The 27,736-nt window shown below is 33.7% G+C and overlaps 1 protein-coding gene across 3 annotated transcripts in view; it reads left to right on the top strand.

Moving 5' to 3' along the window:
* Nucleotides 1-27,736, top strand: part of Pgant9 (polypeptide N-acetylgalactosaminyltransferase 9) — a 1,578,943-nt gene that overhangs the window by 1,514,007 nt on the left and 37,200 nt on the right. For 2 of the 3 annotated variants that reach the window (XM_069821982.1, XM_069821973.1), the window contains exons 10-13: nucleotides 11,105-11,287; nucleotides 12,686-12,871; nucleotides 18,814-18,942; nucleotides 23,730-23,840. In XM_069821982.1, the coding sequence (XP_069678083.1) occupies nucleotides 11,105-11,287; nucleotides 12,686-12,871; nucleotides 18,814-18,942; nucleotides 23,730-23,840 (609 nt within the window). Of the gene's footprint in view, nucleotides 1-11,104; nucleotides 11,288-12,685; nucleotides 12,872-18,813; nucleotides 18,943-23,729; nucleotides 23,841-26,455; nucleotides 26,561-27,736 lie in introns of all 3 variants that reach the window. The other variant, XM_069821989.1, reaches the window with a different exon arrangement.

Below are 27,736 nucleotides of genomic sequence, written 5' to 3'. Positions count from 1 at the left end.
TTCTTGAAACTTTTATCATGAGGTATGTGGTCTACTACAGAAGGTCTACTTTTTTCATATTTCTTTTATTTACAGTTTTGAATTAATAAACTTAGTGGTAGATTTAAGACAAGAGAAACGAGAGTTTCTCAAGCAAAGTCTTTATCCACCAAAGATGTAATTTGAAATGGTTGGAATACAAACTTCGATATTCTACTTGGAAAGTTGATCAACTAACCATTTTACTAAAGGTGCGCCATTATATTTTATAAAGATAGATAATACCGATATAATCGTTTAAAAAAGCGTTATAAAGTCATATGTACATATAAATATTAACATAATGTTTGCGACTAATTTTTTATGCAGAAATATTACAAACTATCATATAATCATTAGACCAAATAGAACTGTAATCCATACTGTCATTAGGGTGGCTGGAGCCATTGTTGGATCGAATTGCAAGAAATAGTACGACTGTGGTGTGTCCAGTTATTATAACCATTGATGACAACACTTTTGAATACAAAGATCATTCATTCTATCAAGTGGGTGGATTCAACTGGCACCTCCAGGTATGAACACAGAAATAGATGTAATGAGAGCTTGGAGCTATATTACTTATATAACGAAACAAAATCTTCAACCATAACACCTCTTTAAAGCATCCTCCCTAATTCAGATGTTGATATTATGTTCAGGGTCCCTTGTTGGCTGGTTGCCTTATGTAACTTTAATTTATTATTATAACCCTGATTATGATATCCACGAAAAGTCATATGATATTGAGAAGTTTCTTAGTGCATATGGTAATGTGAAGATGATAATTTTATTATTGGTAATATTATTTTCATAAGGTATGGAGAACGCAACTATGACAAGAGAAATGAACTACGTACTTCGACTAAAATTCTGACTGTCTAGTATTCAGGTTGCAACATTCCTCCAAATTTAAACAGTAATTCCATTAAGAAAGCCTACATTAATGGCATATACAGTAGAACCCCTTTTTAACGAATCTGTGAGGGATTACTTTTTTTTTTTTCTTAAATGGGTGTTTACATAAAATGGGAAGCAAAGGCTATTATTTTACATCTTGATTACACAACTTTTAACACTATATAATTTCAGAAAACGTATTATGTGTCTTTCTCGTGTTAAATTTACATTACCTTGTTAACATGTTTCAACCTGTTATCTGCCATCTTCAGAACTGGTTATTGCTGGTCTTGGCCACTGGCATATACAAACTCAAATGCAACACCTGCAACAACTTCTACTTAGGACAGACAGGCAGATTATTTCGAACACGTTACAAAGAACACATCACAGCCATAACAAAACTCAAAACACTCCCCATACATGTAGAAGACGTCAAAGCTAACCACACCTACAGAGGCATCAACACAGACATGGAAATTCTACACATTCAACCAAAAAGCCAGAAACTAAACACACTAGAACAATACGAAATATATAGACACACAAAAACACATCCAAATGAAATTCTCAACACACAACTCAATTTCAGAACACACACACTCTTTGACTCCACATTACACTACACAAACACACCCCCACAGGAAACACAAACAAAAGGTGCCAAGACCAGCAACAACCAGTTCTGAAGGTTGCCGATAACAGGCTGAAACATATTAACGAGGTACCGGTAATGTAAATTTAACACGAGAAAGACACATAAATTAATACATTTTCTGAAAGGCTATTCTTTATTTACAAACTGCTCCCCATTGAGGGTAGCCCTTACGGACTCAGCACTCGTATATCCTCAGAAAATATACTGCATATACATATGTAAACATATATTAAAAAAAAAACAAGAAAACAAAGAAAAGAGCATGAAAAATTACAATTGATATTAATGTGGCACCATGGGATTAATCAGGATGACAGGATTTTTTAACACACTTATCACAGTGTCATCCTTCAGAGATGTTGGCAGAGCAAATTGCCGTCAAAATTCTTCGAAAAAAACTACCGGTAGTATAGTTCCTCGAACACCCACGAGCAAGCCGAATGCCTCAATGTGAATCATGGTCATTAACAGTACTAATGTGTGTTATATACCAAACATTATAATTATTTAATTAGGCCTACAATTATTATTTACAATACATTTCATTATAATATTTTCTAACTCTTCAAATGGTGGGGCACAAATGTTTTTCCATTTGGTTGAACCTGAACCACATTGAAACTCAGCATTGAAAATTTCTTCTTCTTCATTATTCCTCATAGTAAAGTAGGTGACAAACCATGCCTTTTCTCCTGTGATAGTGTTATTTAAGGATTAGCCTTGAATCTGTTATTATTTTCACATTCCGTCTGATAGTTAAGTTCTTCCGTTTAGTCACCATTATTACGATGCATAAAGAGCGTAAACTTGGAAACAAGATCCACACAACTCTCGAGAACAGAGCAAGCAAAGCAACCACTCTGTGAAAGCAATGCAAAGTAAGACCACAGTCTTGTATACACAGTCACGAAGCTCAATACGTAGGGAATATGTATCCATAGATAGTTGCTAACCATTAGAATCGCTACTATTGCCTCATCACATACAATGGTGAAACAGTACCGACACAGTCTATTGTTCCTAGTACCCTCATCAACTCAGCTTCGTGACTGTATATACTAGACTGTGGTAAGACCATAAAGAACTATAAATAATAATGCTGCTGCATGGTTCCACATTACTATCGATTCAGATGCACTGTCACACACTATTGATTACTGAAAGTCGATTCGATATTTCGGGCTTCATTATCTCAAAATCCACTTGAAAAGTATTCCTTAAAAGCCGTATTTTTCTTAAACCAGTTTCTTTAAAAGCAAGAATTAATTACATTATTCTTATGGTAATTTGGCTGGGACTTGACACATTGTTTCTTAAAAACGGGAACGGGATATTTATCTACTTGACCATAGACTAATGAATGGGTATTGCATTAACTCCTAGTTAATTGTCACATATAGAGACTTCCTATGAAGACTGTTCTGACTTCAATCTCTACTTAACAAAATCTGTTGTTGGGCAGTGAATGGTCGTACACCGATGTACTGACAGATCAGTGCATGCAGCCCAGTCCCACTCCACCCTTTACCACTCAGCTTCCTTGGGCCAGGCACTTTGCACTGCCATCATTAAGCTGACAGAACATTACTACCCAGACTGGTCTTCATAGAAACTTTCTGCACATAATAATTTGTTGATTGCATGAGAGATCTAGGAGATGTACTTTCAACACTTTAGTAGATACTTGAAGATGTTCTGATATCCACATTCTATGAAACCCTTATAGAGACTTTCATTTACGTGGAGAAATTTTTCTGCAGTGATTGTCAGAATTTTTCTCAGGATGTCTATCTTTCATTCTTCAATTATATTGAAATTTATGTATATCCTTAATACTGTATATGGCTTAAATTTTAAGAATGTTGCATGTACACTTGGTCAAAATGAAAGTGGCCGGTCTCTTGAGCAGTGAAAATTTTCTAAGTTTCTTCGGGTGAGCACGCAGTTCACTACCGTAAATCTCCGTGCGCCGCTTTAGTTAACTCCATAATACAAGGCGCTGATTTGGGCTACCTCCACAGCATGCTTTGATTCTTCGTAGTGAATTTTTTGTTTTGTCCTTTTATTTTTTACAACTCCTTTTATTGTAATATAATCAAATAATTTTGCTTATGTTAATTCATGTTAATTACAGATAATTACAAAATTCGTGAAAATTTGTGGTTATAATTGCAGGAAATCAGGATACAAGTTATTTTGTCTTCAGAATTATGGTTTTTCTTCTTGTTTACAATTACTACGTTTAGGCCCTGATGATCAATGAAAGACGGGAAGCAAGTCGTACACTTAGGAATAAAAAGAGAGGTTACTTGAAGGGAAAACTGACTGAGGTAGAAACAAATAGTAAGAATAAAAACATTCGAGATTTATATAAGGGTATAAAGGAATTTAAGAACGGATATCAGCCAAGGGTAAACGTGATCAAGGATGAGAATGGTGACTTGCTTGCAGACTCTCCATCAATCCTAAACAGATGGAAAAACTATTTTGCGCAACTACTAAATGTACATAGGCCAAATAGAAATGATCGGGACGAAATTGAAATACAAACTGCTGAGCCATTTATACCCGAACCCACGCTTTCAGAAGTCGAAATTGGGATAGAAAATCTGAAAAAGTACAAGTCTCCAGGTATCGATCAAATTCCAGCAGAATTAATACAAGAGGGTGGGAGTGCATTATATAGCGAAATTTATAAACTTGTACTTGTTATTTGGGAAAAGGAAATTGTACCAGAACAATGGAAGGAGTCCATAATTGTACCTATTTTTAAAAAGGGGGACAAAACCAACTGTGGTAACTTTCGAGGAATATCACTTTTGTTGACGTCGTACAAAATTTTGTCCAATATTCTTTTGAGAAGATTAACTCCGTACGTAGATGAAATTATTGGGGATCATCAGTGCGGTTTTCGGCGTAATAGATCGACTATTGATCAGATTTTTTGTATTCGACAGATAATGGAGAAAAAATGGGAGTATAAGGGTACAGTACATCAGTTATTCATAGATTTCAAAAAGGCTTATGACTCGGTTAAGAGGGAAGTATTATATGATATTCTTATTGAATTTGGTATTCCCAAGAAACTAGTTCGATTAATTAAAATGTGTCTCAGTGAAACATATAGCAGAGTCCATATAGGTCAGTTTCTATCTGATGCTTTTCCAATTCACTGCGGGCTAAAGCAGGGAGATGCACTATCACCTTTACTTTTTAACTTCGCGCTAGAATATGCCATTAGGAAAGTTCAGGATAACAGGCAGGGTTTGGAATTGAACGGGTTACATCAGCTTCTTGTCTATGCGGATGACGTGAATATGTTAGGAGAAAATACACAAACGATTAGGGAAAACACGGAAATTTTACTTGAAGCAAGTAGAGCGATCGGTTTGGAAGTAAATCCCGAAAAGACAAAGTATATGATTATGTCTCGTGACCAGAATATTGTACGAAATGGAAATATAAAAATTGGAGATTTATCCTTCGAAGAGGTGGAAAAATTCAAATATCTTGGAGCAACAGTAACAAATATAAATGACACTCGGGAGGAAATTAAACGCAGAATAAATATGGGAAATGCGTGTTATTATTCGGTTGAGAAGCTCTTATCATCCAGTCTGCTGTCGAAAAATCTGAAAGTTAGAATTTATAAAACAGTTATATTACCGGTTGTTCTGTATGGTTGTGAAACTTGGACTCTCACTCTGAGAGAGGAACATAGGTTCAGGGTGTTTGAGAATAAGGTGCTAAGGAAAATATTTGGGGCTAAGCGGGATGAAGTTACAGGAGAATGGAGAAAGTTACACAACACAGAACTGCACGCATTGTATTCTTCACCTGACATAATTAGGAACATTAAATCCAGACGTTTGAAATGGGCAGGACATGTAGCACATATGGGCGAATCCAGAAATGCATATAGAGTGTTAGTTGGGAGACCGGAGGGAAAAAGACCTTTAGGGAGGCCGAGACGTAGATGGGAGGATAATATTAAAATGGATTTGAGGGAGGTGGGGTATGATGATAGAGACTGGATTAATCTTGCACAGGATAGGGACCGCTGGCGGGCTTATGTAAGGGCGGCAATGAATCTTCGGGTTCCTTAAAAGCCATTTGTAAGTAAGTAAGGCCCTGATGATCACGGATTTAGATTAGTATAATAATCATATTCCCTGTAGCAAAACTTGCAAATTAATTATTGCCAATTATTTAACCATCAACATATTTACTGAATGTTCCTTAGGCAATAGAGTGCAAAGCAGCAGGGATTAATAAAATAATTAACACAGCATTTTAATATGAAAGCCCCTAATTGTCGTCTTTAGTGTTACTTCCATCTAGCGTCATAAGTTTCTATTAACACGAAAAAAATAATAAAGCGAAAATATTCTAAGGATAAAAAAAAATGACGAAAACCTGTTATATTTTCACTGATGCATTTAAAAGGCAACAAAAAAATAAGTGTAGTAACTCCACGAAGATTTTAACTTGCAACCTCACGAACTTTTAGCTAATGCTCTACCAACTATGCTAAGAGTTTTACAGCAGTCAGAATGGCATTGTAACGAGCAATGGTCGTACTCCACTTGAGAACCTGTTATACAGTACATAGTGTTTGTGTTACAATATTCACTGTTCAAACACACTGAACGATCTGTCTGTTTTAAATCTTGTATATAAATTATTTTCTTGGAATATTTTAGTGATTAATAGTTGTATTCCCCATTATAACTACTAGAAGAATATACGCAATCTTTTGAACCAAGCTTGGCTGTCTCGAGCACTCACGGTAGTACCTGATTCGAACTTAATTTCTCAGATGCCAGCCACTTTCATTTTGACCAAGTGTACAGATAGTGGATATGAATTATCAGTATCCTGTTGTAAACTGTAAGACTTTATTACAACCCAGCTCCTATTTCATGTAGTCTGTCTTCAGTTAGCACCTGGTTTCTTTAAATTTGTTAACTTGTCGGACCAACATGCCTTTCAAACCTGGTTTCTTGTTCAGATATGATTACTATTGTGAATAATTTGCCTACTTCGAATTTGGACATCAGCTAACTTCTGACTAAATTTTCTGTTGCACTATTGGAGAGCACTTTATAGAAGAATCGTATATTAGGGTCAAAATGCTCTGCAATTAGAAGATATCACGATCACAATAATGATGCAGACATTAGAAAATACCACAAATTATCACAACTGACAAAACAAATAACTTACTTCACGTGAAAATTGTTAGAACGGACTCTCATACAGCTATTGGGAATTTGCTTGGTGAGAGTTAATAATTCAACATGAGACTGCTTATTCAGCCTAACAATCAAGAAGGAGAATGAACTCTCTTCAGTTTAGTTTCTAATGATAGTCTCTCTTGTCTTGAAATGTTTAGTGCTTCTGAGACTCATGTTCTCCATCTTAACCATTCTCATATTCTTCTTTTTATCTCGTTCTCTAATACGTTTTTTCTTCTTAATATTCCGTTCTTTCCTCTTTTCCATGAATAACATATTCTAAAATCAGAATTAATAAAATATTATGTTTAGATGGATTACTTATATTTGAAAGAGTAGAGACAACAAACACTTAAGTTTGTAATATAAGTAAACAAACCAAAGAAATTATAGGTCCACTTTATCTTTTGTAGAAACATTAAATGTAAGTGCAGACATGCTGGATAAAAATTGTTTAATTGTGTAAGTGACAAAATTCGTTCAAGGGTTCATCATCAAAAGTTAACGTCTCTTCTGATGGACGAAGCACTAGTTAGGAATATAATTGGTATTTGTGAGATTTATTATTCAATCGCTGATGAGAGATGTTTTACTGCACGAAAAGTAACTATTTATCTTTTGTAGAAACATTAAATGTAAGTGCAGACATGCTGGATAAAAATTGTTTAATTGTGTAAGCGACAAAATTCGTTCAAGGGTTCATCATCAAAAGTTAACGTCTCTTCTGATGGATGAAGCACTAGTTAGGAATATAATTGGTATTTGTGAGATTTATTATTCAATCGCTGATGAGAGATGTTTTACTGCACGAAAAGTAACTATTAGAAGATGTTTGCTGCTGTTTTCTTTAAACACAATTTTAGTCGTAAATTAATCATTCATTTAAATTAATCTCCTGTAAGATAATGTTGATTAGATTTTAAGTAATTCCCAGGCTGTCAAATACTTGTAATTTTTTACAAAATATATCTATCACCAAGATTAAAAAATAATATCTTGCTCTACAATGAGGGACATAATAGTTGAGTGACTCGAGTTTTTTCTAAGTCAAAGAATGCCACACTGCACATGCTCCGAGCCGAAAGTTTTCAGTCATATGTTGACGAGATATTCGCTTTGCTTTCCTATTTAAATACATAGTAAGCCTATTTATCTATGCTGACAAGGAATTAAATCTATAGCGCCTTATGAACCTAGCTACAGATCTTGAAACATTTTCGCCTGCTCAACAATTATGTCTATGTCCCTCACTATACATACATTACAGTGAGTTTTTTTTTTTTTTAATAGAATTTGAAATGAATGAAGAGCCATTGTCTAGAAAAATTACATTGTACTTTCACTTGTTGCTTCATTTCAAGGTTATTTTTAATCCGAGTACAATGTTTTTATCTTTATGTGAAGAAATTTTCGACTAAAACAAGATATATATTTCAATTTTTTAAATTCGATGAAATATATGTAGCTACATAAGATATTAAATGCATAATTCTGGAAAGTTATTCCTTATGTTCTGTTTCCAGTTACATTTCAGATAGTGTAACCTTATTTGCTACAGTTATGTTGAAGCTAGATTAAGTTCTTGAAATGCTATAGTACTACATAATATTTATTGGAAATGACTAACATAGTTTCGTCATTTGACATTTGCGTACTACCAGTATCTACGAATGTTATTCTCTATGGGATTGTTTCTTTAAATAGTTGTAAGCATACAGATCATAAATGATGACTATTGGGTAGTAAGTAGTCGTTAAGATGCATGTGACATGTCTGTATCTGCTTGGAGCATTTTTCAACAGCTGTAAGGTAAGAAATATTACACTCATTTAGAGAATGGAACTTTAAGTTTGTATGTGATAATAACAGATTATTACATCTACACCATAATGGCTGTCCAATTAAAAAGAAACTGAGTAAATTATTTGTATGAAACTCATAAATTTAAATTGTCGCACATAATATGTTTAGGCAATGTTATGCATATCGAAAATTTTCTTTCTGTTTATATGGGAATGACACTGTCAAACAGTATTAATTTATCATTATGTTTTATGTTAAAAAAATAATAAAAATTAAACATTTACTGGAATGAAAACAACAGATTACTTGAATAATATTATAAATGTAACAACATTCATGCCAATATTCAGCATTAACTAGTTCCTGCAGCAAAATTATGATTTTCTTGTGCATTATCATGAATAAATTTTGTTGCATGGTACTGAGACTAATAATCCTATGTTAAGATTGGCAACACTCTAAATATACAAACTTATATGTTTTTTCTCATTTGATATATATATTTTTTTGTTTATAATTCTTAGTTATTTTAAAAATATTATAGCAAAAAAGAATTCCCCAGTTCCACAAGGGCTATCCGACTGTGTCTTATGAGCCATATATGGTTCCTGTCAGTTGGACAGCCCTAATCTAGATAATATTTTCTCGTAAAATGAAGTATGATAATTAAAAACATCCAAGGTGACTAAATCTCCCTTCTTTCTGCAACATAACTTAGTAGAAGAAATCTTAATGAATCTTAATCTTATGAATTGATCTATGATAATTAAGACATTTTCTTAAAAATGATGTATGATGTAGTGTTATCAAATAATTTGAATAATTATGCGTATTATTCAAGCTATCATGATTACAATATGAAAATTATATATAATTACAGGTTTAAAAATAAATGTTCTTTAACAAAAGCAAATTATTGATTAATGTTTCATTTATCATCTTTATAAAATTATTAATTTTCTATTTAAACCTCTCTTTATCATGATTCTACTTAATGCTGACATTTTCTGTTGCTAATTGATGTTATGCCAGCTTTATGAGAAGGCGTTAAAGCTTCAATGTGTTATGAAAATGCAATATCATTATGGTTACTGGTTATGTGTATGTTATTTACATTTAGAAATGTTAATGAAGTCTGTAATTAATGTTGACAGAACTCTTTATTATAAAATGCTCTGTTAATTAACGTAGTTAATTTTATGACAAAACATTAATGTAGTGGCGGTGATAATTGGCATAAATTACTTCAGTTAACACAATTAACAAAAGTAAAAAATATAACAGCAATAGCATTACCCATAATTAACCTCTGTTATGTTCATAATGTTCCAGGAGAATTTTCTAGTGTTAGAATAAAATTATTAAATGTTATAAAAATGTTCTTCAAAACATTACAAATTATGTTAGACATTTGCAGACAACTAAAATAAGAAATAAATAAATAAAACATTCATATACTGTAACAAAGTTAATGTTATTTATTGTACACATTCAGTTATCTGCAAAAGTTACTTACAGCAGAGAAGGTCGTTTTTGATCAATGGAGAAAGTTGCACACTTCTTTAATTGACTGTCTGTGAGTCTAAGTTTCATGAATTCTTTCGAATAAAATTTACAATCGAATAGGTATCAAACAGTAGACAAAAGTTAATAAAATCATTAATTAATATAAATTATTTGTCACATTTCGTGGAATAGTGAATTTCACAGACTTTTTCTTGTGTGAATAATAGAGGACCAGCCAAGAACGAATGTTTCGGCTAAAATAGAAAAGAATTGTGTGTTGCTTTTTGTTTCTCGGAAAAAAATGTTTGACAATTCTTTATTAAGATAAATGAGTGTACATTGTATGTTTATTAGCAGTGTGTTTTATTCTACTACAAAATTCAAGAATGCAGGAAGAAAATTTAAGTTAAAATATTTGATACAGAAGATTATGATATAGTTTTTGTAATTATTTTAAAACTGGCAAAGTTAAAAAAAGTTCATAAAGTGCCCTATTATAAAATAATAAAAAAATCTTAAGTATAATTATTCAATATTTTATTTCTCAAAATAAATATTAAGTGAATAATATAATAAATCACCTTAAACGAAATTTAATACTTTATTTATTCTATTTCCATATTGTTTTGTGTCAGAAATACAAAAAAAAAAAAAAAAGTTAAGAACAATCATTATCTTAACAGTTCATGCAGTATGTATTAAACAAAATTCAATATGTTTTAATTAAATATAAATTGTACAAAAATTAGGTAAACAAAACAATTAGAATGGATGCTCATAGATCTTACACTAGAATTAACTATTAAAATAATGTGCTGCAACTAAAATCCACCTGATACAAAATTGTTAATAAATATTTTTATATTATTAAAATTGTATAGTCATTACTTCATTACTACATATAAGTTCAGTGTGAGGTTTAAATTTAGCTTATTATAACATTATTTTCTGCAACAGTAAAATTAAATTTGTATGCCTATAGTTCAACTGGCATGCAGTTCCTGAGAGAGAGCGCAAGAAACACAAGAACCCAGCAGAGCCTGTCTGGAGTCCTACAATGGCTGGTGGCTTGTTCAGCATTGATAAAGCTTTCTTCGAAAAACTTGGTACATATGATAGTGGTTTTGACATCTGGGGAGGTGAAAACCTGGAGCTTTCATTCAAGGTATTGTACATAATCTAATAGATGTTCTATTATTGAAAATAGTGTAAACATGTTTAGTCCGCCATTTTGGTTACAAAGTAAAACGTCAGTCAAACAGCCATAATATTTTTATTTTCTCATTATACTGAATAGTATCCTCTGATTGAAGACATATCATCCTCCATACCATAGCTCAGGTTCAGTTCATGTTGCGGCTTGCTGTACTTGTATAAGAGCATGGCCGTTTGGCTACCCAATTATTCACAGAATAGGAGTGGTAATAACAATAATCCTTAGTTTCAGTGCAAACTTTGGAGTCCCTCCTCCATACAAGAGAGAGAGAGAGAGAGAGAGAGAGAGAGAGAGAGAGAGAGAGAGAGGTTCTGGACCCCTGGTGGTCCCCAAAGCTCATTCTGGAAGCCCTGAATATTCTGGATAGGAACTTTTTTCTTCCTTCAGAAGGATATTTATTTTTTTATGTGGCAATAATGTCAGAAGCGCATTATCCTTTGATGGAACAACATAAATTCGTTCAATAAAATGTTTTCAACACCAGTAGTGTGTTAGTAAACAGTGTAAGATTAAGAAGGATTTTTTTTGTGTAGCAATGCCTCAAATGCATTGGCCATTGTCGGTATGTACAGTACAGCCTTCGAGTATTGTTAAATTTATTAAGCAGTATGAGACTAAACAACCACAAACATTTTATAAGTATTTTCTGTAATGAGTCATTGGCTTGAATGTCGTCATCATATGGATGAAGATGACTCGCACATTAGGCATGGAAGTTGACAGGTTTGTAATTTAACCACAAACTGATGACAAAAACCTACAATAGCAAGTTGCTTCCAATTCAACTGGTCCCTTTGTCACACAATACGAGTTAATTTATCTGAAAATGTTGCACTTCGATGATTATAATAATTATTTTAATAATTGATTCATGGAACATTATATATATATATATATATATATATATATATATATATATATATATATAAATGGCTATGCAGTCCGAATCAGAATCACTGGTTGTATTCATTTTTATTTGGCAGAATAAACTCGCAAATGACATAGAAACCACTGGCAGAAATCTGAGAGTTGCGAGTGGAACTGGTGATTCGAAACTACATTCTGGCATGGCTTCGAATTCCACTTTGGCCAATCAATCACCTGGTTGGGTTTTTTCCACTTTGGCCAATCAATCACCTGGTTGGGTTTTTTCCAAAGCTTTTATCATCTTTTCTGATAAAATGCACTAACGTTATTTTCGAAGTATGTAGCTGCTGAATATAGAAAAATATTGAAATACAATTAATTTTGTTCCTCATGCTTCCAGATAACCTATTTTTGTACTATTTATATCTGTTATATAATCACTGCATGTTAATAACGAGCATAATCTCTTTTCTTCTGTAGACATGGATGTGTGGCGGTACATTGGAGATCGTTCCCTGCTCTCATGTTGGTCACATCTTCAGAAAGAGATCGCCCTACAAGTGGAGATCAGGAGTGAATGTACTTAAAAGGAATTCTGTCAGATTATCAGAAGTCTGGCTGGATGAATATGCGAAATACTATTATCAGCGCATCGGTAATGATCTGGTAGGTATGAATAATTTAATATTAGATCTACTCCAAAGTAGTGCTATTTCCTCGCATACAGTACTTATCATGAAGGCTTTCGCTGTAAGGCAATTACTTAATCTGTATTTTCCTTCACAGCTAAAGTTGACTTTAATGTAGAAAACTTCTACCACAGGGTTGAAAACTTATAAATTTTAGATTTTTCACCAAGGTAAGCAAGAAGAACTTAATCTAACATCTTCTGGACTTTTTTTTCCTGCTACCAATTCACAAATTTTTCATACTCTTTTTTTTATATTGAAGTCTAAACTTTTCACGAAGGAGTTATAACCTAAAATTATTTATTTGCCGATTCCTTTATATCAGCGTAGAATATCTATTACACTATTTTCATCACTTTCCTGGCTAATGTTAATTAAATTATAATTCTCTAAACTTCTGTCACTGTAAAAATGAATGGCCACAAACAAATGAATGCTAACCAAACCAATCACAGCAACTGGCCTTAGATGCACACTTCTATTGCCATTTCAATATTCTTCAGAACTACAGTATGCGGCAAAACAAACAACATTGAATTTGTCACTCATCTGCTGTCCATGTTTCCTCAGCAACCAAGTATTTATTTATTTTATATGCTAGTTTGACATATTGCATATTCATTGTTGGAGTTAGTGCTGCAATTATGGTTCTCACAGCAGAGGAGAAGGGTTTATCGTCATGCATTATTTCCGGTCATATAAAGTACTGAAATTACAAACATGCTCTGAAAATAAGATAAATCATTATAACATGCAAGGTGACATAAGACTAATCCTGTACGATGTAACTTCTCGACAACAGCTAACATTGTTGTGTTATTTGGTGCCACATTATTAAATCAAGAATTAAAACAGAAAATCAATATCCTGGATTTAAAAGAAAACTTACAAATTAAACCAAACCCTTTAACTCTATTAAATATAGAATATAATCTAAATTTAACAGAAGAAATACTGAAATCAGAAGTAAACACTGAAATAATGAAACAATTGTCTTTAGAGACAATTAATATTAGGTACCCTCCACGAAACTGGCTTCATTTATACACCGACGGATCCTTGATCTCCAGAGAACAAGGTGCCGGTGCAGGTGTTATGTGCTGTCTCTTTTCACTTTATAGATCTCTTGGATATGGGACAACAAGTTTTGATGGAGAAATCGTTGCAATAAGTAAAAGTCTCAGGAATCTTCTATGCCACATCAATAAATTTAAGAATGCAGTTATATTGTCAGACTCCAAAGCAGCTATTCTATCAATAGTCTCTGAACACACACCTTCATCTCAAACAGCAGAAATAATTAGAATAAAAGAATTGTATTCCAATGGATACCATCCCATTGTGAAATCCTGGGAAACGAGAATGTGGATGCTTTAGCAAAGAAGGGCAGCACTGCTACTTACAGACCTGTTACTAAATCTATGTATTACTGTGTGAAAAGATTTATTAAAGATTCATACTTAGACTTCAACAAACAAAATTTGATAACACAATCTCAAGGGAAAAAATGGAACTCTCTGCATCATAATCCACAGTTAATTCCCGATTTACCACGCAAATCGTCTGTAGCTGCATTTAGATTGGCAACAGGCCATGATTGTTTGGCCAAGCACCTGCATAGAATTGGAATATATCAGTCCCCTAACTGCCCATTGTGCAACTCAAACCAAGAAATGGATTCGGAACACCTCAAAATCTGTGCTTCAGTGGCTGGTCATGATAATATCTTTGAAAAATATTGGAGTGCAAGAGTCAAATGACTTTATTGTCAAACGCCTGGCATTAGAAAACAACAACAACAACATTATTAAATCACTCCTGGTACTGCTCTTTAACATGGCACAAGCTCAGCCGATTCTGATGCCCCACTCTGTATGATCGGAAATAATGCTCAATGATAAACATCTTCTCTTCTGTTGTGAGAACCATAATAACAGCACTAACCCCAACACTGAATATGCAATATGTCTAACTATCATAAAATAAATAAATACTTGGTTGCTGGGGAAACATGGAAACCAGATGAGCGATAATTTCAGTGTTGTTTGTTTTACCACATACTGCAGTAAAAATTAATCTCCATATTCTTTTATAATTTTGCTTCTTCGGGGGTACTTATCTTGTCGTGGTGAGGGGGCTTAAACTTGTTGTTTAAGTTATTAAGTAACAAAGAGGTATTGGTACCCACAGAAGCTGCATTAACACCAACGCAGTCCCACTATATTTTTCACTGCTTATTTGCATACTTACCGACTCCAAGGGGGCTATATTTAATATAATTAAATATGTACCAAACCTGTACGCACATAGAATTATTCCAATTCAGAAACAACTGGATAAACTAAAAAAAAAAAAAAAAAAACTCCAAAAGGAAATTACATTTCAATGGATACCTAGTCATTGTGGTATACCTGGAAACGAGAAAGTCGATAATATTGCAAAACAGACAACATATTTGCAACCAAGATCTCTTGAAGTGATATCTCTATCCAGTGCTTTTGCTTCAGTAAAGTCTCATTTTATAAACCTATGGCTCAACAATTAGCTCTCTTCTGACAAAGGAAAAATTTTACAGTCTGTACAAAAGAAACCAAATGACCTGGAAATGTACAAAAACTTGCCCAGACATGTTCAAACATTTTTAACAAGAGCCAGAACAGGTCACATTGTCACACAATTGTACCTACGCCAATTTCACATTTCTGATAATCCTACTTGTCTGTGGTGTAATAATCATGATGAAGATCTGGAACACATTCTTATATACTGTCCAACCATAAACGACAAAAGAAGTAAATTAAAATCATCAGTACCAGTTGCAGAAGACACAGCCCTGCAGTATATAGTGACTACACCCCAACTCTGGCTACTATTGTCATATTGTCATATTGATTTATTGATATAGTTCACAAGTACAAAACTTAATAATATAACAAAAGATCTATAAACAAATGTAATTCTACATACTAAATATACAATTTCCTAGACTCATTATTTTATCGCAAATCTCAATAATTTATTGGTTCAAACTTGCACTTACATCTGGTTTTAGTGCATGTTTAAACCAATCGAACTCTGGCTACTAGCAACAGGCATCTATAATAATGAACACCGATCAAAATACCCCTCATTTCCCGTGAAAAACAACTGAATAGACTACAGTGGACTATAGTGGACTTCATGTTGTCAGCAAACAGCTGGATACATTAAGAAGATTGATTGATTGATTGATTGATTGATTGATTGATTGATTGATTGATTGATTGATTGATTGATTGATTGATTTTGAAATTCTTGAGAATGTAAAAAATTATGTATAGGCTACAACAGCACAAAGTGACTCATCTTTTTACATGTGAGATTTTTAAACTCGAGAAAAATCTCTTATGCATGCACAAATGAGTTACTTTTTATCCTTATTATATAAATAACTATTAAATCAATTTCTCCTTGACTACCAATACATTACCAACAATAAAATTTACACATTCATTCGTTTAATACTTCTTCACAATCAATACATTACCAAGAATAGGTCTGTAATTTAAAATTAAAATATTCTTACGTACTTTCGTTTACTCACTTTCCAGCTAAAGATTGAAGTAAATGTAAATAAATGTACGTGGCATGATGGTTCCTGATTGGGTATTGAACGCACAATGCCTACAAGCTCATGCTTGTCATCTTCTTCATCACATTAAAATAGTTCGTTTTAAAATAATAAAATGTATAAAATGCATAGAATAAGGGTAAATTAAACATGCTTATAAGCACACTTTGGTACGATTTAAACAATATGTTTATATTAGTAGTTTCAGACATTGCATGATAAATCATTGTAACGTGTATTATGGCAACGCACATGCATAATAGGCATTAAGTTCTCCCAAGGTGACCTGCAGCTTCACAGAGCACATCAGCACAGCTGTTAACACAGTGCGAGATTCAGTGTTGCCAACCTGAAATTTCTGTAGAATTAAAGAAATTCTCCAAAGAATAACATTTAATCACGAATCTACAGAAAAAGAAAATCCACTATTCCCAGTAGAGAAATAATGAATTCTTCGATATCAACGCGCATATATCTAACTAATGAAAATTCTTCGATATCCCTGTATTCCAAAGTTATTGAATCACCATGTATGTCAGCACAAAATTCGTGTCCCCTCTGCTTCTAGCGCGTGTGCATTCCGAGAACAATAACGTGAGAGATGCATGCCTTGATCACGTGAAAGATGCCTTGTGAATCCCCGACTTCGTCTTTCTCACACCATCTGAGATCGAGGTCAATGTATCAGTCGCAACAGTTTGTTCATGGCAGACTTCAGCGATTTTTGCATTGTACAGTATTGTATTGTATTGTTAAAGCAGTCAGTACACGAAGCATGTGTTATAGTGTTGTGGTTGTGTCGGATATGGAGGGGATAGATCCGCTATCAAGTTCCGATTAATGGTATAAGAGTTCACACACTACCGCAAGTAGAATCTAATTATTATATTGTGACAGCCGGGATACGATCTCGCGACCGGCAGAAGGAGTGCAAGGTCGGCGGTGGCTCGGCGCGGCAAATGAAGTTGCGTGCACATCTGCTTCCTGGGGCATGTGCTGTGGCGTAGAGAGGAAAGGAGAGACAGCTACCGCGGAAGAGAGGGGGAAGTAATGCGCCTGCGACTGAGGGGAGAAATCCAGAGAAATCGAGAGGCGCCATCTTCTGGGTATCTGTAGAAATTTCCAGCATCGTACTTTCCGGAAACTATGGTTTAGTTATAAATACGACACGCGAGTGAACTTAAGCAGTTAGTTGCAGTCGTTGCTAGTTTTGGACAGCAAGGCAGTCTTGTGTAGCAGTGAAGCCAGCTTCGAGACCGGAGTTCGACTTGAGTTGTGTCCGTAACTTTGGGAGCCGGAAGTCCTGAGTTTGAGTGCAGTGGACCACAGTTGGGGGACCTGAGTTCGAAGTTCAGTGGACTGTCTCTGAAGGTCTGGGGTTCGAGATACTGTGAACTCGAGTGACTGAGCTAGAAGAACTAGCCAAGGCAAACGAACTGTGAACTGAGAACTGTAAATAGTGCTTTGTGAACATTAGTTAAGATTAGCAGTACATTGTTGTTCTCAATAATCCAAGTAAATTGTCATTGTCGTCTGTGGAGTGCAATAACGAATACTGTGTTACTGTGTGGAGTGGAAATCCCATTGTTGACGGGGGTGTTTACATTCAATTATAGAAAGTGATTATTGTCGTAACAATAAAAGCTACATTCTTGTTTTGAATTAAAGTTACAATATTAATAATATTTTAACTTTATTAAAATCATGTAAGTCTTGTTGTTAACTCTCTGTGAGCATTTTACGGGTTGGTTTAATGAATGTGTTGAAATATTGTCTGCTATATGTCAGATGATGGCTGCCCTGCGTGCTCACTTGCTGAAAATAATGTACCTTGGTGGCTGCTTTGGTAACTACCTTGCGATTGCGGAGTAATACATTTTGGTTTTGTTTATGTCTACTTCAATCATTAGTTGGAAATAATATAGATACCAGTATCGATAATGCATAAAATATTGTATGCAACATGAGAGTAAATAGATTTTATTCTCTTGTAGAAATATCACATTCGACTACACCTCAAGTGCTTCACTTTCCACTCATAAATACAATCTTACTTTATTTTCTTGCACCAAAAATTACTGTTATAAACAGAGGAACATTAAATATATGATTACAGTTTTTTTTTTTTTTGTGATTTTCTCAAGGGGAAAAACATTAATTTTCCTTGAGATAAAGGTAGGGGAGATTTGATCTTTTCATCACTCTCCTTTCACATCATTACTGTTTTATTCAGTGGTTTCTAGTTGGGTACTGGGGAAGTTAGCACAATTAAATAGCCCATGGTAACCTGTTCTATTGTATATTTCCAGGGAGATTATGGTGATGTGTCATCTCGCAAGGAGCTACGAAAAAAGTTAGGCTGTAAATCATTCAAGTGGTATCTCGACAACATCTACCCTGAACTGTTTATTCCTGGAGAAGCTGTTGCGTCAGGCGAGGTGAGTAATATGTCTTGTTTTTTGTTTATTTTGATATACTGTAAGACAATAGCCGATAAAAAAAAAGTAATCCCATTATTCTTGAAATTGGTTGTATTGTTATTAAATGATATTGAATCAGACACGAAATGCGTTTTGCATCTGCTTTATAACTTTTTATTGTTATTTTCTTACACATTAGCTAACTTCATTCTGAGATTGAATAAATTACCAGTACAAATAAACTCCGATGGTTGTAGAAATAATGTTTTAGTTAAGTTCGGTTTAAACTTAAAGTATACATACCACCAAATACATAGCACAAGAAAATGGATACAACCCCAACATAATAGACAACATAATGAAAAAGACAAAACATAATAACAAGAAACATAGAAACACAACACAAACACAAGAACACAAAAAATACATCACACTAACATACGAAAATAAAAACACACACAAGATAGCATCTTCATCCAGGAAATTAAAGTACAAGATCGCAGACAGAACACAAAACACTCTACAAAAGCATCTCAACACACAGACAACACAAACTCACATTCAATAGCTGCAACAACTTCTACATCAGACAGACAGGAAGAACATTTCAAACACGTTACAAAGAACTCATCAGCCATAACCAAATCACACAACACATCACAAACGCCAACCACAGCTATAGCAACATAGACACAGACATGGAAATTCTATATATCAAACCGAAAAACCAGAAACCAAACACACTACAACAGTACGAAATATACAGACACATAAAAAGACACCCACAACAAATCCTCAATACACAGCTGAATTTCAGAACACACACACTATTTCACTCCACACTACATAACATAAACGCACTCCCCCAACAAAACAACTGTAGAAACCGAGAGATGCAAGGACTTCACTAGTTCTGAAGATGGTTCTTACTAAACTGAAACTAGTCAACTGTATTTTAGTTAAGTTCGGTTTAAACTTAAAGTATACATACCATCAAAATTCATGTGAAAGTGATCACCAGAAATTAAATTCCTTAAAAGTCTTGTGCCTTCAGTTGCTTATTCTGTAGCAGGCAATATAATATTCATATTTTAAAAGTGAACATAAAATGAAAAGTTGGGGAAAGTTCCTTGATACTTTTAATGAAGTTTAATTAAATTTATCCTGCTCTGAACTTTTAACAGAGACAGTGATGTGTAGAGAAGTATAATATATGTATTATTAATGTGGTGTAGCATTGCGGAAAGTAGACAGTTACTGGAAATTAGTGTTAATAGTTCTTTAGCAATACCCTTAGGTCCTCATGAGTACCTAATTATAAAGTGACAGCCTGCCAAAAATTTTTGGACTGTCATGTGACTTTTTTAATGCTAATTATAAGAAGTGTAAAAATAAATTTCCTTAATACAATTTTGAAATAGTGTTACTACATATTATTTAAAATAAATACATTTATCTAGAAATGTTTATGCAATTATTTACAACGAAATTAAGAAAATATAAATGTACAAATCATCTGAGAGATTTATGTAAAAAATAAACAGTTGCTACCAGTTACTGCACAAGATAGGCTAGTGGGTCATTCAATATATGAAGAGACAAGTTATAATTCAGTATGTATTGTTTCAGGAATATACACATTTTCTCATTTTTCAATATGTCCTCCATCCCTAAAAGTATACATTTGTTCCATCATTTTAGAAGCATTACAATTCCTGCAGAGAAGAAACCTTTATCTTGACATACAGAATTTTGTACTTTTTAAAAATCGAATTTGATTCCTCTAAGGACTCTTTCATGGGACCAAACATGTGATAGTCTAATGTAGAGATGTGAGCTCTGTAAGAAGAATGTGGCCAATGCATTCGACCATGGTATGGATATTATGTGGACAAGTGTTTTCCTGAAGAAGGAAAACACACCCTTCCTGTCTTCTTTACATTCCACAACGTCTGAAGTAGCTCTGCCTTCACTATCTCAGGAGGTTGGTTTATATGACGTCTTCTAAAAAGTCGTGGTAAATTATGGTAGCCCATAGATCTTCCAAAATTATCATTATTATTTTTGTCTGCAGAAAGTTGAAATGAGGATTTTTTCATTAGCAAGTGAGGAAGGATACCTCCAATTAATGCTCTTTTTCACAAATTTCAGCTCGAAATGATGTATTCATGTTTCATCAAACATCATAATTCTTTTCAGAAACTCATTTTCTTTAGTCAAATAATGGTTAGATTTTTATGCTCAATTGAATGCATAGTCCCCACAAATCATGATGCTATATCTTGAATAGTTACCCTCCTTTCTTTCTGAATCATCTTATCAATATTCTTTTCAAGTTTTGCTGTTGAAACTGTTAATTGGTTTTCCTAGACACTCTTCTTCCACAACACACATTCTTACTTACTTAAAAATGGCTTTTAAAGAATTCGGAGGTTCATTGTCATCACATAAGCCCGCCCTTGGTCCCTGTTCTCAGCAAGATTAATCCAGTCTCATCATATCCCACCTCCCTCAAATCCATTTTAATATTTTTCTCCCATCTACGTCTTAACCTCCCCAAAGATCTTTTTCCCTCAGGTCTCCCAACTAACACATTATACGCATTTTTTAATTCACCCATACATGCTACATGACCTGCCCATCTCAAACGTCTGGATGTAATGTTCTTAATTATGTCAGGTGAAGAATACAATGCGTGCAGTTCTGTGTTGTGTAACTTTCTCCTAACTTCATCCCTCCTAGCCCCAAATATTTTCCTAAGCACCTTATTCTCGAGTACCCTTAACCTCTGTTGTTCTCTCAAAGTGTCAAAGTTTCATAACCATACAGAACATCCGATAATATAACTGTTTTATAAATTCTAACTTTCAGTTTTTTTTAAATCAGACTAGATGACAAAAGCTTCTCAGCCTAATAGAAACAAGCATTTCTCATATTTATTCTGTGTTTAATTTCCTCTCAGTGTCATTTATATTTGTTACTGTTGCTCCAAGATATTTGAATTTTTCCACCTCTTCAAAGGGTAAATTTCCCATTTTTATACTTACATTTCGTACTATGTTCTGATCACGAGACAGTCATATACTTTGTCTTTTCGGGATTTACTTCCAAACCTATCTCCTTACTTGCTTTAAGTAAAATTCCCGTGTTTTCCCTAATAGTTTGTGAATTTTCTCCTAAGATATTCACGTCATCTGCATGAACAAGCAGCTGATGTAACCTGTTCAATTCCAAACCCTCTCTGTTTTCCTGGACTTTCCTAATGGCATATTCTTAAATATATCAAACCACTTGTAAAAATTTCCACGTTTCATACAATTGTTTGCACAGTCTTGAATAGATTCCTGCAGATTTTATATCTTGTATTGCCAGAAACTGCATAGCTGATTGTTGTTCAATCAGTGTGCATTCTTAAACCACGACGCTATGGCACGGGACTGTGCATACTTCAAATGAACATATTATGTTCTGAGATTTATTTAAGAAATTTTGCATCTATTATTTGTGTTTGTGGATAGTCTACTATACAATAATGGTCAAAATTGCTAAGTAGTATGTCCACAAAATATGGTACTAGTACATAATTAACTGTATTATTGTATGTTACCGTTATTTATCTCTTTAGTTATTGAATGGTCCACGTTAAGTGAGAATGTATTGTATATGCAGTTTAACTTGCATCCTTAGTTAATGTTTTACCTGGCTTTTGTGCAGTAACAAAGGTTTTTTTATAAATTTCGTAATAAGGAAATGAAATATACCAGGTGTCTCCAAAGAAAGTCCCATTTTCAATTACCAGTATTTATTATTCAACTAACATGGATACAATTAGCTTATGTTTTATGACTCATGTCATGCACAAAGTGACCAAGTTTTGTTTCATAGTGTTAACATTACACATTTGTCATGTGTCACTGTGGCTGAGATTCTTTGGTTCTCATTCGAAGTTCGCACAATTCATGTGGAAGGGCAACATTGAAACATCTTCTATACATACACAAATCTGGGTTTCAGGTATAGCTTCCTGTAAAGCTGACTTGAATGATTTCAAGAGAAAAATTGTTTCAGGTCTTTGCAGGTAGCTGTACCTGAAAGCCAGATTTGTATAATACACATTACTGTTTATTAACAGAAAAATCACAAATTTAAGTCACACAGAAAGTGTGCACTCAATGTTGGGTCTCTGACTTCTTGTCAACCCACTTGAGGTATGTGGATAAAAAGGGAATAATCGAGCCAGAGTCTGGTAGAGTTCCTGGGTAGCTCAGTCGGAAGAGCATTGGAGCACTCAGCCAAAGGTTCCGGATTCGATGACCAGCTTCAGAATAATTTTGCGCTTGAAATTCATCTTCTGTACATGTTTAACACGTTCATCGGAAACTGCTGGATATACAGCCTTTTCCTGTGTACACAAACATTGGGACACAAAGAATTGGTTTTGTCATTTCATAATCGACTTCTTTATGGATGCCTTCTTTCCATATTATGTCCGAAAAAGGCACGTATTTGCATATCACAATGATTTCTGACGAATTGCAGGACGAAAAAAGCTCCCTCACTACCAGAAAATTACATTGCTTACAGCATCGTTTGCAACCAACTGTATAACTACATTTTCAACACAACAAAACCGGTTGGCATGTTCTTATAAATAGTACCTGATGCATCCTGGTATATATGCCAGGCAAAGGGCTGTAAGTTACTGAAAGTAGGACTTCCTTTTTAGATAATATGGTGTATAATTTAATTTCATACCATGACCATGTATTTTGAGTGTACTTATGCATTTGGCTGTACTGACTCAGGTTCGAAACCTTGGACTGGGAGGAAAGACATGTCTAGATTCTCCCGCACGTAAAGCAGACCTGCACAAGCCGGCTGGTCTGTATCCCTGCCACAATCAGGGCGGGAACCAGGTGCGTAGTTGTTTTCTTTTACAGATGGCAGCAGCGACGGAAGCAGCAGAGCATACTTCAGACAGCTGTTTTTATTTTATTCCATGTCAACACCATTATGTGAAACATTTTTCCACACAAATACAATTTTTGTGAAAATCTGTACTAATTTATAACAGAATTGCATATATATTAATATTAGGTTATACTTATTTGAATACCGTATTTAACTTATTTAAACCATTATATCTGTTTGTCACAATAATATTCACAAAAGTGATCATGATAGCTAATCAAAACATAAACATTCTAGTATGCAGTCGAAACTCTAGTTTCTTCTTTGTTAATTACAGGATTATATCATATTTAATTACTACCATAGAAACTTTAAATATCAGTATTAAAAATAAATATGCTCGAAAATTTGTAATAGTAATAATGTGATAGTTTTTGTCGGGTACAGACCATATACACACGTTCACAATGTCGTTCTTTCGTTATTTCATTTAATTTATAGATGTTTATTTGTTTATGCATTTACTAAGACTTACGAAATTCCTCACTTTCAAATAAAAAAAAACCATATGCATAAATGTGGTTCTTTGGTGTAGTAAGAAAGGTTAGAATTTTGTATGTATCAGATCACAGTATAGTTTCAAGAATTTGTATCATTCCAATTATGTGTTTGATACAATTTTTTGTAAAAGATTTTATTAACTTTTATGCAACCTATTGATTTCTCAGTGAATGAAGGCAGGGTACACAAGGTGGGGTTACCAGATTTGAACCTCCCTTTTTGAACTTTAAAAAAATGACATATTTAGATTTTATCCTCTAATTGAGGTTCCAGCTGATATGCACATCTATTATCAGACAGTACATCACACTTGACGATAAGTGTCAGAGGAAGAACAATTTATTCTTTGTATGCATCTGAAGTCTGATTAGTGTAATATGTAGCTAATCGGCAGTGGACGCAATGGAGAGGGAAAGGAGCTGGCCACCCTATCCCATTATCTCCTGACCTAGTTGCCTCATAAATGGTGCCTTCTTGGTATCACTTGTGAGGTTCAGACCTGTCTTCGGACAGTTGACTAAACAACAATATAGATTTGAGTATTTTTTTTATCGATAATCGTTTTCCCTTCTCTAATTTTTTACTGTCAGAGTAACAAAATCTACATCGACATGTAAGGCATAGTTCTCCTACCCCTCTTTCAATATAATCTCTGTGCTTGGTGCAGCAGCTCTTTCGAATTATAACAATGCTATCTTTATTAGAGAGAGACCTACTGCCTAGTACCGATCTTGTAATAAAATGAAGCAGACACAATATGAAATTTAAGTTGTTGTTTATTAAAAATTGGATGACTGTGAAAAAATTACGTTTCGAAGATTTTATAAGAATATCCTTATCCTGTTCACATTTTTCGTTCATTACTTATGGAGTTACAATGTCCGTAATCTTATGCATAATGATCTGTCCAAAAATGTAAATGTAAATTTTTATGTCTTCTACAGACATCACATGGATAATAATCTCAACTGGGACATGCAAATCACAGAAACCTACAGAAAAGTATATTCTATTATCCATGTGCTGAAAAGGATAAATGTTCATCTCCCCTCTTGCTTAAAAGTGTCCCTTGTGCAGATGCCTGTATTTCCCTATTTTGACTATGCTGACATTTTACTGACAGACCTCTCCAGCGACAACAAAATGAAACTTCAACGTGCTCATAATTTGTGTGTACGTTTTGTAAGCAATGTTCGTAAATATGATCATATTACCCCATCCCTGGAAGCAATAGATTGGCTTAAAGTAGATAAGAAAAGAAATTTACATTCACTTATCTTGCTTTTCGAAATCTGGAACTCTTCTATTCCTTCGTACATGTCATCTCGCTTCACTTACCTTTCTTCCCACCATAATCTGAACATACGGTCTCGCCATGAAACATTACTAACAATACCATCCCATCGCACCTCCTCATACTCATCCTCTTTCACAATAGCCCTGCCAAGACTCTGGAATTCGCTACCTGCTAGCATCAGGGACTGTCGAAATAAAATTGAATTCAAACACAAACTTACTAGGCACTTGGTCAGTAATTGAGACTCGTTCAGGCATGGCTTCTTGTAAATAGTTCTCTTAATTTATCACAAAATATTTCAATATCCGGTAATTTCGTCACTATCCAATTTTGTTATTCTAGGTTTAATTTGTAATTCAGTAAATACAAAATATCTTTGTTCTTAACTTCCATGATAAATTGTCTAGTTTTCATTAATCAGGTAATATTTTCATACTTTGATTTTTATTGTAATTGTTAATTTATTAATTGTAATTTTATTCTTCATATTATAGTTGTAATCCCCTGGTAGAGGGGCAGAGAAGGTCTGATGGCCTTATCTGTACCAGGTTAAATAAATAAATAAATACTACTACTAATATTACATCTGTAGCCTATATTAAATTTCTAATATAGTAACTGTAGTGTGATGGAGAGAAATGAAACATTAATTGGTGTTGAACATGGAAAAAAAACCATTGTAATTAGGAACACATGTTCCAGAAATTGTTTATGTTTTGATTATGGTTGTTAAAATATTCATATTGTTATCATCAAAATTAGATTGGTAACTCATGGTCTGGCCAGTGTGTGGACTCCGCTTGCAAGCCAGAGGATATGCACAAGCCAGTGGGACTGTGGCCATGCCATAATCAGGGTGGCAACCAGGTAGGTGGCCACAAGCTAAATCCAAATAGAAGTTCCATAATTTCGTTATAATAGGTTCATCAAATTCGTGTGACTCTTGTCATTTTGTTGTCAAAATTCCCACAAAATGTGTTTACTTAGATTGATCACAGCTTTAACCTGACACCTTCCCCATTCTAACTTTGTGGCCCTTCTAAACGAAGCAATGTTTTGTATATTGTAAAAGTGTCAATTAACATAATTAAATTATATTGTAAATATTGGACCCTTTCCTTACACTTGACATGTTATTCTTAATGTAGTAGTTTAGGATACAAAACTTGTTAAAAAATAAGTCTTTAATATAATAAGTCAACAATTTTTCCCAGAATCCTTCCGTTACCAGTATCCTTATTTTCTCTGATCTGTATCTTGCAATCAGTTTCAGTATAAATAATATTACCATACTTACAAATACAGCCTATAAGTTCACACATCAAAATGCACAGTAACAATGTAACAACTTATGTTAATTTCTTCATAAACAATTTACCATATTTACCCAAATACAAGATTTGTAACATAAAAAAAAATAATTTTAAATTGGAGGCCAAATTATAGCAGTTATATTTTAAATCATGCAAAGATAGCATGAACTATTCATACGTGTTAGCATAAGGTCAGTAATATTAAGGTTTACAGTACCGTCTTGTACATTTTATTATAAAATTTAGTTGTTATTGCACTATAAACTTATTCATAAAGGAATATAGCTTATAGAATTCATAACTGCAATGCTTACTGAAATACCAACTCCGCAACTTCTATTCCGAAGACTCCACTTATGATGAGAATGCTTATTACACTATTTTATTATATTGTAAATCGAAAGTAAATAACACTGCCATAAAAACGGAGTAGAAAATTTTATTATTTCATTAATTCAAGCAAAGCACATATGTTTAGATCTTAAGTAATGTACAGCCTTAATTTCGAAGTGACTTTGTGCCTATTTATTAATAAATATGTATGTAATGAATGATAATTTATTAAATAGTGATATATGAATAAATATGCAAACACTCTATTGCAATTGGTCCTTCACTAAATATTTGAATTTGATTTGATTTGTTATTTATTTATCAATTTATTTATTTTAAAGTTTTTGTTCATATGTAGCTCATAATACTTTTAAGGGCTACCATAAGCTCCGTAATA

Source organism: Periplaneta americana, chromosome 1, assembly GCF_040183065.1.
Source record: "Periplaneta americana isolate PAMFEO1 chromosome 1, P.americana_PAMFEO1_priV1, whole genome shotgun sequence".
NCBI classification, from domain to species: Eukaryota; Metazoa; Arthropoda; class Insecta; order Blattodea; family Blattidae; genus Periplaneta; species Periplaneta americana.
This window is presented reverse-complemented; position numbering and strand designations above follow the sequence as displayed.